The following is a 14,638-nucleotide window of genomic DNA, read 5'->3' on the forward strand; positions in this document are numbered from 1 at the left end:
TGACCTTGCCTATTTATGGATGACCCTCACTATCTCTGGATGACCCTGTTTATCTCTGGATGACCCTGCCTATCTCTGGATGACCCTCACTATCTCTGGATGACCCTGCCTATTTCTGGATGACCCTGCCTATCTCTGGATGACCCTCACTATCTCTGGATGACCCTCACTATCTCTGGATGTCCCCTCTATCTCTGGATGACCTCACTATCTCTGGATGACCCTGCTTATCTCTGGATGACCCTGCCTATCTCTGGATGACCTCACTATCTCTGGAAGACCCTGCCTATTTCTGGATGACCCTCACTATCTCTGGAAGACCCTGCCTATCTCTGGATGACCCTCACTATCTCTGGATGACCCTACCTATCTCTGGATGTCCCTGCCTATCTCTGGATGACCCTCACTATCTCTGGATGACCCTGCTTATCTCTGGATGACCCTGCCTATCTCTGGATGATCCTCACTATCTCTGGAAGACCCTGCCTATCTCTGGATGATCCTCACTATCTCTGGAAGACCCTGCCTCTCTCTGGATGTCCCTGCCTATCTCTGGATGACCCTGCCTATATCTGGATGACCCTCACTATCTCTGGATGACCCTGTCTATCTCTGGATGACCCTCACTATCTCTGGATGACCCTGACTATCTTTGGATGACTCTCACTATCTCTGGATGACCCTGCTTATCTCTGGATGACCCTGACTATCTTTGGATGACTCTCACTATCTCTGGATGACCCTGCTTATCTCTGGATGACCCTGCCTATCTCTGGATGACCCTCACTATCTCTGGATGACCCTGTCTATCTCTGGATGACCCTGCCTATCTCTGGATGTCCCTGCCTATCTCTAGATGACCCTGTCTATCTCTGGATGACCCTCACTATCTCTGGATGACCCTGTCTATCTCTGGATGACCCAGACTTTCTCTAGATGGCTGGCAAACTCTTGACTGCCTCTGCTTGACCGTGACTCACTCGTCTTGTGCGTGTCAACAGGTGGGGATCAACGACAACACAGCTGGTCGTCTGGACAGCTACAGTATGGAGCACTTTGGGAAATGCAAGGTGAGTTACCCTGTTGGTGTTACTTGTCTGGACTACCGTTGTTGTTAGCTGTCTGTCTGTATGTTTTCTATTCACCCCTCTGTATACCATCCGATCGTCCGTCAGTCTTCAGTCTGCTTACATATTTTTCACATTTCTAATTTCTCAGATACTGTACATCAGAGTTACTAAACAATTCTCATAATCTACCCTGGATGGTCATCTTTCGGAAAGGTAGTTGACATTAAGTTTGTCATATCATATAGACACTTCAGGACAAACAATAACAAACGTTTCCCAAGAGAAAAATAAACTTTTCTTATTGAACGTTTCCTCAGGACCATCAATAACAAAATTGTACCCTGAGCAGAGTGCACAGTTTCCTCGTTGTTTCTTTGGAAGTGACAGTAATAAACATCGGTGATGTTGACAGGTGAAGTGTGAGGAGTTCCTACAACGGGCGGAGGAGATCGACGCGACCTCACTCTCCTGGGATGACCTCATCAACCTCAAGATCTTCAAGCAGGAGATGACTACCTTCATTGACAACTTCCACTACATGAAGTAAGTGGATGGGGAAGTGAGAGAAGGTGAGGTAAAAGGGCGATGATAGGGTGAATAATCAGTAAAGGGAGAAATGGCATTGGGATAGAGAATTGAGAAGGTATCCTTTCATCAGGTGGGTAGTGTTAGAAAATGTATTTTAACTTAATGTAATTGTTAATATAAGGTACCTGTAAAGCACCACGGTGTGAGCTCAGTACACAATGAACCCTATATAATAAATTCCTGTGGTGTGATATTTTGACATAAGAGACTTAACTATATGGGATAAGCCTACTCAACAACACACCTCAAGGGTGAAGAGAATAACCTGTAGCTAGATGATTTTTTTGTTTGTTTGAGGGCATGATGCAGCAACGCTTTTAGTTAGTTGGGGGTATGGGGGTATCTGATAACACTGAGGGGGTGGGGTGTTGTGTTTTGAGGTCAGTACATATAGGGGATGCTGTGTTGTGAGGTTAATACACATAGGGGGTTTTGTGTGCTGGGATCAGGACGCAGTAGAGTAAGGGTTTGTTTGTCTCACCATCAGGTACTTTGCCCCCGTGACCTTCCTAACAGGATTTGAAAATGACTTCCAGAAGATGGTGAAGACGATGGTCTTCGCCTCCTACAGTGACTACCAGAAACTGCTGTTAAGGTCAGTGTGGTGAGGAGAGAGAAAGAGAGAGATTTGTTAGTTTGTTTTACAGTAATTTCAAGTACTGTACAGTATGGCTTTTTAAAGTACAGTACATATTGCATGTAAATATAAGGTATGGCACACACACACACACACACTACTGTATATTTAATGTACTTTCCAGTCCCACTGGGGAGAAGAATAAAGAAAAAGGTCATCTAATCCTACAATTGGTTGGAAATTTACAATGTTTTTCAATGTACTGTACCAGAAATCTTGGTATGACTGAAACATAAAGTTAACGTGTAAATCAGTTCGCTAAAAATTTTATGGCCTAACTCAATCAATTGGAGTACCTTCCTCATATCTGACAATTGGCAACCACAGTCCTCCACTCTAAATGTTCTCAGGCTGTGTTTACCAATCCTCCAAGATTTTGTATCTCTCTGGGAACCAAGTTTTTAATTTAATTTATCCATCCCAATCTCTGCTTTCCCCTAGCCCTCCTAACTTTGTTTTATTTTCTCCTCACAGGTATGGTGAGTTCCCCCGCCAGGCCCAGGAGATCATTGAACTGCTAAAAGGCAACATAAGGAGTGGCCTTATGCCTTCTAACTGGTCCATGGTGAGTGGAACTCCATGTGTTGTGCAATTCAAGACATAATTTTAATTATTTTATTTATAATTTTACCAGCAATCAGCTTGCTAGCCATTCAGTTAGTTGATTTGTTTTTTTGTTACTGCGTTATGAACTTTAGTGTCCAGTGTTTGCAGGGGCAGGTCCAGGAATATCGAAAAGGGGGTTCAAAAAGTTTTTGGTGGGGAAACATGGCGAACACAGCTAGCCCACCCAACTGGAATTTTTTTTATTTTTTTTGGGGGGTGGGGGGGCACTGTAAGCCCCCCCCCCCCCTCAGAAAATTGTTTAAAATTTGACCAGTGCCGTGGGCATTTTGAGGCAATTTTGAAGTTATGTGCTCTTGATATTAGGAAATATTCTGAGGTCAATAGTAATTACTTTTTACTTTACAAAAATGTCTGAGTACAATACATTAAAGAAAAAGTATTGGAATTGTCTGATGACAAGGGGGGGGGGGGTCCAGACCCCCAGGAACCTCCTGGATCCGCCTTGGTTTGCACAAATGGAAAATTGTACTGTTCCTTCAACATTCTTGAACACCTGTGACTCTGAAGCAAACTTATTTAAAAACTGTAAATTATTTACAAATAGATAATATTTTAGAAGGTAAATGTGTGGGTGTGTAAGAAAGAACTTGTTTACCATATTTATCTAATGACCACCCAACCAGAGGTGTCCATGCTGAGGGGAGGTCAGTGGCATGTGTGGGATTTTTATAGTCCTTTCTAAAGCTATTTTGAAGCCAAGTACAGTACTGCTCTTGTTTCAACAGCTTGAACTAGTAGACCATTCCATAGATCTAATCCCCTTTGTATGAAGAAGTATTTCCCTATTTTCATTCTGCATGATAACATGGTCAGCTTGAAGTTATGTACCCTCTTGTTGATGGTGTGCGATATGAAAAAAATGGCTCTTTTTCACGTTTCCGTTCTTTTCATGATTTTGAAGGACTGAGATCTGTCCTATTTTGTCTTGTCTGAAGAATTGTTAGTACTAAGACCCTCATTCTACTTGGATAATAGAGATGACATACAGTAGTTCTGGATTCATCTTAATCACTGTGTTGCACCTTTTCTAAGGATGCTAAGTCTTTCTGAGGTAGGGTTTCCATGCCTGTATACAGTACAGTAATCCAGACTGGGACATACATGACATTCATGAAGTTGAAGGAGTATTTACCTATCTTTGTATTTGAAAGTTGTTTTATAATTCCTGAAACTCTGTTTGTTTTTTTTACTGCTGCTCTGAAATGTTATGCTGCCTTCAGTGACTGATATACTGTATCACGATACCAAGATCATTTTCCTTTTCAACAGTACAGTATCCCAGAAGTGTTAGTAACAAAATAGTTGTGATTAGGGTTGTTGTAGGCTATGTGCAGAGTCTTACAATTTGTAATGTTAAAGAGCATTTGCCAGTCTTTAAACTTTTGGAACAGATCATGCAAATCTTTTTGTATGTTTGTGACATTGTCTTGACTTGCTACATTCCTAAATATCTTTGTGTTGTCTGCAAACTTGATGAGGGGATGCACTATTTTTTTCATCTATGTATTTTTGGAGATCACAAACAGGGTGGGTCCAAGGTACTCCACTGAGAGCCTTTTTCCAATCTGGATATACTATACTATGTTTATGACCAAACTTTGTTGCTTCTGGGCTTGTTGTTAATTAATTTCAGTGTCTTGATGCCATGTGCATGGATCTTAGAAGCTAGCCATGCATGTGGGACTTTGTTAAATGCCTTAGAAAAACCCATGTACAACACAACCTTAGTCCATGTAGTCTGTAATTGTTTAGAGGAAGTGAATATATTTGTCAGGCAAGATTTGTTCTCCATGAAACTGTTCTTGTGTGTTGATAAGACTACGCTCTGTCAGGTGTTGAATGATGGTGTCCTTCAAAATTTTCTCAGTTTGAATTTATGTTATGTTAGGTTGATTGGCCTTTAGTTTTCTGATGCCTTTTTCTACCCTTCTTGTATACAGTATTGGAGTGACTATAGCTCATTTCCACTCTCTTGGCACTTTTCCATGATCCAGAGAGTTCCTGAATAGGAGTCTTAATGGAGTACAAACCCTGTTTGCTACCTCGTTTATTGTCTTTGTCTACTCCGTCCACTCAAGGAGCTTTGAAGTCTTTTTAAGTTAGCTATTTTCTTTTTGTTGAAGTTGGCAGTAATTGTTAACTCTTAATTAATTTTACACCCCTGATTCGTCTATACAGTATCTGATTTCTCTCTAATGGTATAGTATCCCCCCAGTCAATTCTCCATAGTTTGTCCCACATTAGCTAGTAATCACTGTGGTATTCCACCTCAACTATACTCTCCTAACTTTCAAAGATTGTATCCCATCTTAGTATGTAGTGGTTCATTGTCGGAGTTAGTTTTTCCCTGACATGGAACTCGTACATAACCCAGGGACTGCCTGTACTGTACTTGTCTGTCACTAGAAAATTAACTGCCATTACTTTCACAGGTTGGGGTGGTGGACCAACTAGACAGTTTGGGTGGCCCTGTTGAGGACTCTGTGTTTTATAAACCCTTCTTGCACACACCCCTCACCATCACCAGGGAACAAAGGTGAGGTTTACCCCACACACACCACCAGGGAACAAAGGTGAGGTTTACCCCACACACACCACCAGGGAACAAAGGTGAGGTTGACCACACACACACACCATCACCAGGGAACAAAGGTGAGGTTTACACACACACCACCAGGGAACAAAGGTGAGGTTTACCCCACACACACCACCAGGGAACAAAGGTGAGGTTGACCACACACACACACACCATCACCAGGGAACAAAGGTGAGGTTTACCCCACACAAACCACCAGGGAATAAAGGTGAGGTTGGCCACACACACACACACACACACCATCTACCAGAAACAAATGTGAGGTTTACCATGCATCATCACTAGGGAACAAAGGTCAGGTTTACCATACACAACATCAGCAGAAAATAAAGGTGAGGTTTACCACACACCATCACCAGAACATGCAGTTGGTTAGAGGACTTGAAGGTATGTTCTAGAGCAGACTACTGTATATATGTACCAACAAACCTAACCTGGTTAACTTAACCTTGCTTTATTTACCTAAGAACCACTCAAACTAGAGGTAGCCATGGCAAGGGCAGGAGGCCAGTGACCTGTGTAAGATCCCTTCATTGTTCTTAATAGTCTTAGTCGTGTCTAGGACTAATTTAAGCCTAGTACTGTTCTCAGTTCTACAGCTTCAACTGGTAAACTGTTCCATAGATCTACAACCCTCTGTGTGAAGAAGTATTTTCCTACGTTTGTTTTGCATGATAACTTGATGAGCTGTAATTCTCTCTTCTCGTGTTTGGTCATACAAGACATCATGAAAAATGGCCTGGGTTCATGTTCTCCATTAATTTTCATGATTATGACTCTTTATGAGATGTGCCTTATTGTTTCTTGTTTGAAGAGTTGTGTTATACTGCCAGATTCTGGGGTCACTAAGTCTAAGGGGATAACTTAACTCTATTCTTAATTTTAAGGTCGCTGCCACCAGACCCCCTCTGGACAGTATGTAGCTCGTTAGGTAGCGGGCAGAGTGAACTAGGCATTGGGTTGGTTTTTTCATTGACCAAATCGATAATGGGAAGAAGGGTGAAACAACATACATGTCTTAACTAATTTATTCCATATAAAACATATTGCATCCCGTCAAAATACAAGAAGAGTTGGCCTTCCTCAGAAGAACAACTATGATTTTAGTTACACTGCCCAACAACATACGTCTTACATTAATTGCGTATCAGTAACATACTCATTCCTCATGACAATCACTGACCTCTTTACCTCGGTCAATCTTTCTCAGTATAACACCAAACACATCAGTCTAACATCACCTGGTACATTGCAAAAAGAGTTGGTCTTCATCAGAACAACTTTTATTTTCATTATATACGTCTCTTGATAAGCAGATGGGATACTTCCCAGGTAATCATACCAGTAGCGGTTCTCAAGTATACAGCGATTTTCTCCTATCCTGGGTAGTGATATGTAGGGTATCCACTGATTCACAGTGGAGGTGCATGACCATTGTGAGCAGACCACCCCCCCCCCCCACATGGTGCGTCCCTCACAGGGGAGGTAATGACTGATGCTCGCGTGGTACCACCTGCGTTGGGAGAAGTTGAGCCATCACTAAGAATAATGCCTAAGGGGCTTTCATCACCACACACACTAGTACACTATGACTTCACTTCATAACATCAGGCAGGATTTTAAGATGTAAAAACTGCAAGATAAGTCTTTTTAGGGCTGAAATAAGCACGATGAAGGGCACTGACATGCGTTGGGAGAAGTTGAGGCATCACTAAGCCTCGCGTCTTTCACTGAACGAGGGCCTACAGTTTCTAATCTTTAATTTTCACTTTGAATTCTTATGGTTCTCACATCTCCATTTTCCTATCTATTGTGACATTATGCTTTATAAATACATATCTTAATCCTAGATTACACACTAAGGTAAGGCTCTGGTTTGCTAGTTCCTGGGTAAATTAATTGGGCGATATCATTAATTCATAACTGTAGTCCGGAGCGGGATGGACGTTACATCGAACAAAACCTAGTATCGTATTTTCATGTCGTGGGTATGTCCACTTCACTTCAATCTTATTTAGGGATCCTCCCCTCCCACGTTGTAATTGTTGAACACATTCATAAGAATCTCTGATCGATGCATTGTTCGTTTATATTATCATCCGATACCTGCGGTCGCTATGTTTACTAATCGTTCACGGACGTTTCCCGTTTTCTGAGATTCTACAAGCGCAGTGGATTTGAATGTTATGTAGCGTAGTATGAATTAAAGAGTTTTGTAGGGATGACAATGATGTGCGCAGTACAGTGTGTCCTAAGGCCCTTAGTCTACTTGGATAATTGAGATGACATAGTTCTCAATTATCTTAGTCGCTCTGTGTTGCACCTTTCTAGGGATACTAAGTTTTCTGCAGGATGTAGGTAGTATGCAGCTATCAAACAGGGAGGTACTACCGTCTGGGAAGATATTGGAAGCATAATGTATTGTCCAATGGTAAACCCTGCTGCCATATGGCATCACAAAAATTGTGGCCAAGTCCTAGGTTGCTGACCTGACTCATTTACACACAATTGTAGGGTTTCAATGGTTTCTCTTAATTTGACAACTTAACATACATACTGTATAGCGTTTCTCACTATTAATCTTTTTTTTAATTTTGTAATTATTTACGGTCCTTTATTATTATTATTATTATTATTATTATTATTATTATTATTATTATTATTATTATTATTATTATTATTATTAGCAGAAGTAGTAGTAGTAGTAGTAGTAGTAGTAGTATCTTTATTATTATTATATTATATTATACATGAGTTTCCCATTATCAGCCAATCGGAGATTTGATTTGCCCTGGTTTATCTTTAATCCTAGGCTTTGAAATAGTACCCGTGTACATTGGTTCGCCCTTTGAAGTAGACAGATTGTCCTTTTTCATTCAGAGACCTCCTCAGTTACTAAATTTCTTATGGGGCCTAATTACAATATAAATCTGCACAAGGACAGAAGGAATGTGAGTTCAGTATTGCTGGATATGACTCATTTACGAACCTTTCTCATGAAACTTGCAAGAGGGGTGTGGTTATCTACGCTAGGCAAGACCTTAGAGCCAGCCAGGCGAGGGTACAGGGAGAGGATGTTTTTGAAGAGTCCAAGTGGCGTAAAATTAAATTAAAGGGAGGGGACTTACTTATCGTCGGGTGTATCTACAGATCCCCAAAATGTGGCCCACTAAATCAAAGGAACTGAAGAACCTTAATAAACAACGCGGCAATGCTCAACCCTAGCCACCTCCTTATCATGGAGGACTTTAACTATGGCGACATCGACTGGAGAAACGAGTCCATCCCAAATGACTTGAATAATCCTGCTACTCTTTTTGTAGAAACTCTGAGAGATAATTTTCTGTTCCAACATGTAAGAGACCCGACACATTACAGAGGGGAGCAAACACCCAAGCCACTTGACCTCATCATAACAAACGAGGAGGGTATGGTGGCCAAACTGGAACACCTTGCCCCAGTTGGCACCAGTCACCATACAGTGTTGTCATTCAGATTTAACTGTTACCTGGTTCAGGATAAGGCCAGGCCAAGGTGCAAATATTACAAGGGAAATTACAGTTGGATGAGGGAAGAGATGAGTGGTATCAACTGGCCTGACTCATTAAGGTATAAGAACGCAGACACTACGCTGAATATCATAACTAGTAAAGTGACCCATTTGATCGATAAATATATACCCAAGACCAAACCCAGTGCTTCTCGGAATACGAGGGGATCCCTACACATGAACCATGCGGCGGTCGACAAAATTAAGAAGAAAACCCAGAAATTCAAGACTTGGGTTTGGTCAAACGATGAGCAAGACAGGAGGATGTATGCAAGAGCCAGAAACCAAGCAAAGATAGAGAGTAGAAGGGCTGAAAAGGAGTTCCAGAGGCTGGTTGCAAGCGAGGTTCAAGTCAAACCCAAAGGCGTTTTACCGCTATGCAAAGTTGAAATTGAAAACGCGAGTAGGAGTATTAGACCTGAGGCTTGTGGATGGTAGTTACGCACATTCTGACCAGGATAAAGCTGAAGCATTGAACAGCTTCTTTTCCTCGATGTTCACAAGAGAGGATGCAACTAACCTTCCTGCATTTGAGGACAGACGGTTCGACACAGCACTGACCCACATTGTGTTCACAGAGGAGGGTATTAGAAATAAACTGTCCAGGCTAAAGGTCCATAAGAGTCCCGGCCCTGACATGGTGCATCCTAGAGTGCTAAGAGAGTTGTGCAACGAGCTTGCAGAGCCCCTGAAGATCCTGTTTTGTAAATGCCTGGATGAACAAATGGTCCCCAGTGAATGGAAAGTGGCTTATGTGAGTCCTATCTTCAAGAAGGGCGATTGGTACTCCACGAACAACTATAGCCGGTGAGCCTGACCAGCATAATATGTACTTGAGAGTATTATCAGAGATGCCGCAATGGAACATCTAATACGAAACAATCTTGTAAAGGATTACCAACACGGTTTTATGCCAGGGCGCTCCTGCTTAACACAATTGCTCAATGTATTGGATATTTGGACCCATATTCTGGAACGGGGTGGTAATATCGACAATATTTACCTAGATTTTGCCAAGGCTTTCGACAGTGTACCCCATGAAAGGCTGAAAATCAAACTGGAAGGGTACGGAATTCGGGGAAATGTCCTAGCATGGATAGAAGACTTTCTACACGACCGCAAGCAGTGTGTGGTGATTAATGGTACGAAATCGTCATCCGTACCTGTCACAAGTGGGGTACCACAGGGCAGTGTATTGGGCCCGCTGTTGTTTGTTTGTTTCATAAATGACATGCCTGACGTTGTACACTCCTCCATACAAATGTTTGACGATGACGCTAAGTTATTTCGGGAAATTAAGAACCAAGCTGACTGTGAAGAGCTGCAGAAGGACCTCTGTGGGCTCCAGGAATGGTCGAAGGAATGGCTGCTGAGATTCAATTGCACGAAGTGTAAGAGGATGCACCTGGGGCGTACCAACGGTAAGGAGGCGTATCATATATCCCAACGAGATGAAGAAAATGCACTAGTTGAGACTGAATGTGAGGAGGACCTAGGTGTGTATGCTGACAATGAGCTGAAGTTCTCGGGCCATTGCGAGAAGAAGGTAAACCAGGCAAATAAATTATTGGGTCTTATAAGAAGGTCGTTCAGATATCTAGACGGTCCGTCCCTCGTAACGATCTTCAAGAGTGAAGTGCTTCCCCATCTGGACTACTGTCACCCCGTTTGGTCCCCGAGATATGCTAGGGACTGTCAGTTGGTTGAAAATGTTCAAAGGAGGCTCCACCAGACTGGTGCCTGCACTTCGGCGCCTCAGCTACCCTGAGAGATTGGAGCGCCTGAACTTGCCTAGCTTATACTACAGACGGGCAAGGGGTGACCTAGTTGAGGGGTATAAGCATCTCAGGGGGCACTACTCAGTCGAGTGTCCTTGCTTGGAGCTGGCGGACGCTCCCCCCACAAGGAGTCACAGCTCAAGATTGAAGAAGCCGCAAGTCCAGAAAACTGTGAGAGCAAACTTCTTCGGAGTGAGGGTTATAAACTCTTGGAAAAATCTACCAGAGAGTGTTGTGACGGCACCGAGTGTGAGCTCTTTCAAGACAAGACTTGACCAACACTGGATCGGGTTCAGGTACATTCAGGAGCCGGTGCATGCCCAGTATTTGCCAACAGTGCGTGACAGAGACGTGACCGATCGCCCGGGCGGCGAGCGAGCCGACCTTTTGGTGAAGAGGATAAATGAAAAGGAAAAGTAATCAGAGACGTGACCGATCGCCCAAGCGGCTAACGAGCCGATCAGTGGCGAAGAGGGTAAAAGTAAAAAGTAAAAGTAGAAGGCAGCCTTCCTTCTAACAATAGCAACAGGTATAAGAATCGGTTACCGGTAGCTGATTTCAATTTCCACGTATTTAAGTAATTATTAGATGTTTTAATTGCCTGTATGTTGGCCTGGCGAGTTATTGCTAGGCATTTACATACCTAGGAGGCATAAAGCTAGACATCGCATTCTGTACTATATCACAAAAACTTTTTTTTTTGTCTTATTTTAATATTTTTAAGATTTTTTGTAATTAATTTTTATTATTATTATTTCGCCCTCAGGCCCTGATGTGTGCCATTGCCCTGTGCCCTAGTGGGCTAATCCCGTAAAAAAAGAAAATAGTCCAGAATGCGATGCTTATACCTAGGTATGTTAATGCCAAGCAATAACTCTCCAGGCCAACATACAGGCAATTAAAACATCTAATAATTACTTAATACGTAACATAAGGAGGACACTGCTAACTGGCATTTAATTGCAATTTTCAAAACCCCCTCCCACACCCTCCATCACACGCACTGCCACCGTCATCTCTTGCCTTAGACAGTGATGACCTGACCACCGTAGGGTCAAGACCTATTTAGGCGCTGCTCCTGCTGAGCAGCTCTCCCCCTTGGCCAATGTTCGGCCCATTCCCCACGTCCCTCTCCCCGACCCATCCTCACCACCGGGAACTAAACATAATCAAAAGTGACAATTTCGTTTCGGAAAAATGTGGAACCAGTGTTGAACAGTTATCCGCTTCTGGAACTCATTTTCAGCCCTTCTACTCTTTAACTTTGCTTAGTTCCTGGATCTAGCACACATCCTCCTGTCCTGCTCATCATTTGTCCTTACCCACATCTCGAATTTAATTTTTTTTAATCTTTGTTAACTAGGTGTAATGGTCATGAAGCACTGAGTATTGATAATAAGGTATACCTTGAAGGCTTGGCTATCACAGATAACCTCTCTCAATTGACTAGGAAATAAATAAATAAGATACACTGTAATTAATTCAATATTTTTTCCATTTTTGTTATTGTAATTGTTCTCTTAAAATTATTTACAGGACAACACTGAGGCATCAAGCACAGGAGAGGATCCAGCAAGACCTCTTTCCATCCTTTAATAAAATCCAGGACTTTATCCAGGTGGGTCATTGTTCCAGATTTTAGGGTATTATAATACTAGCAAGTATTTGCTAGTTAAATTATCCCTGAGGGGACTAGCCCATCTCTGGACCTACAACATAACTAAACCTACAGTACCTGAATGAAGCAACTCTGTGGTCTTATATGACACTTCAAGTCCAGGTCTGAGTCTTAGAATCAATTTGACTTTATTTCATATCCTTTGTCTGGTATGCAGACTATTTCTTTGGATTATCTTAAATAATTTTCTGCATGAATTATTTTAGGTAATTTTCTTCTCAGAATTTCACTATGATCTAATATGTATCATAATGCCCTTCCACTTCAGATTAATTTCACCTAAAGGTTTCTTGTTAAGTGAAAAGTCCAGATTAGACCAACATTCCTTTGAATCTAGCAATTTTTTCATTAGTTTTAGAAATTATAAAAACTTATAACTCGGTACTCAACAAACTAGTTTATTTCTAATGGTGAAAAGCTGTGATAACTGTGTACTGTATACTGTTGAACATGTGATACATGTGATTACAGTACCACCTTATGCATAGAAAGTGATGCCATTTTGTTTTCATGCCAACAAAAGTGCACCATACATGTTCTTGCTTGACTTCTAAAACTTCAGCTTTCTATTTTTTTTCAATATCTTGATACCTGGAGTAGTGCCTATCTTGTTTTGAATCTGGTATGAGGATATAGGATAATTTTGTTTATAGTTTAATTAATTAATCTTTAGACCCCAGTCACAATAGTTGGGTCCCAGTGGCTTGGGGACTCTACACCTTAGACTTGCTGGCTATGCAGAGTTGCTCAGTTCTTGGTCTGTTATACAGGGGATTTCAGGATCAGTCAATCATTATTTCTTCAAACTTTAAGCAAGTTAACTATTTTCTGTTCTTTAGAAAGCAGATGTTACTTCATGTCTTTATAATTTTATATTTGTACTGGGCCTGACAACTTTACTACACAGACGGAATACATACCTGCCACACGACCGGAGATAGCAGCTTCGTCCCTGGAGGGAGGAGATGATTACTATCAGGCTCTTCTCAGATTTCACACTAGTGTGAATCTCACGCCTAAAGAAATCCATAATCTGGGTGTCACGGAAGTGGCCAGGATAGAGGAGGAGGTGCAGAAGGTAAGGTAAACCTTGACTTAAGTATTTTGTTTGTGGCAACAGTGGGTGTAAGACTTAATGCAAAATGGCCATGACAACAGTTAATGCATGGCTGTACCTGAGAGAAATATCTGATAGTGTATGCAAGTGTTATACATTGTTGCTAGTGTAGGGGTAAATAATTCAAGTATGGGTTGCAAAAATCCTGTATGGACAAAGGGATCTCCTTTGATCAAAGTGGAAGCAAGAATAATAGGCCAACGATAACTGGTAAGCGCAGCGCCCCGATAAGCTTCAAGTCCCACAGTGATAAACAATAAATTTAGTTTTTCACTTGATCATAGTTATAAATTAGATTTAAAGAAAAATCATCTTGTAACACATAAGAAGTTATTACACCTGATTCATTAATTTTTTAGATATACTCTACAATATTTACCAGTTGAAGGATATAAATATGTAACTAGCCAATGTGTTTTGTGTAATAACTTCCAACAGACAGCGGCAGAGATCGGGATGGAAGGGAAGACCTTCTCTGAGATCAGCCAAGCCCTAAACAAGGATTCAACCCAGTTTTACAGCAGTAAGGATGAGATGCTCAGCACCTTCAGAAACACTGTCTACAATATCATTTTTCCACTCATGCAGCAGTTGTTCTCCACCGTGCCATCAGACAATGTCACGTGAGTTTGTCACATCGCGATAAATTCTCACTTGTTTAAGAAAATAATAACAATATTCATTAAAACAGGCAGTGGTTCTCAAGACTGGTTAATTTTAACAACTTAAGCAAAAGTTAATAGTAACTTGAAGCTCCCTACCAATGTTTATAGATAATTGTTAAGTTTTAATATCACTGACATCTTTGTAGAATCAGTTCTTAGTACAGAGAGGAAATACTGTAATTAGTAGGTACTGTACACTATACTGAACTGGATGATATAACATGAATAATACTCTATAATTTATTTCTTAAAAGACACACAGAGACACATGCATGTAATTTGACTTGTCCAGTACCTCACATCCTCACAGATGTTATTGTGCATATAAGCTC

General features: G+C 41.4%; 1 protein-coding gene across 1 annotated transcript in view; it reads left to right on the top strand.

Annotated features, from left to right (window-relative positions):
- The window catches only part of LOC121872965 (calpain-7-like), a 102,899-nt gene that overhangs the window by 2,391 nt on the left and 85,870 nt on the right, over nt 1-14,638 (top strand). The window contains exons 2-9 of the mRNA XM_042376119.1: nt 1,002-1,070; nt 1,483-1,613; nt 2,146-2,253; nt 2,770-2,860; nt 5,355-5,458; nt 12,383-12,464; nt 13,432-13,602; nt 14,080-14,264. Of these exons, the coding sequence (XP_042232053.1) occupies nt 1,002-1,070; nt 1,483-1,613; nt 2,146-2,253; nt 2,770-2,860; nt 5,355-5,458; nt 12,383-12,464; nt 13,432-13,602; nt 14,080-14,264 (941 nt within the window). The remainder of the gene's footprint in view (nt 1-1,001; nt 1,071-1,482; nt 1,614-2,145; nt 2,254-2,769; nt 2,861-5,354; nt 5,459-12,382; nt 12,465-13,431; nt 13,603-14,079; nt 14,265-14,638) is intronic.

Source organism: Homarus americanus, unplaced genomic scaffold (assembly GCF_018991925.1).
Source record: "Homarus americanus isolate GMGI-L3 unplaced genomic scaffold, GMGI_Hamer_2.0 scaffold11022, whole genome shotgun sequence".
Lineage (NCBI taxonomy): Eukaryota > Metazoa > Arthropoda > Malacostraca > Decapoda > Nephropidae > Homarus > Homarus americanus.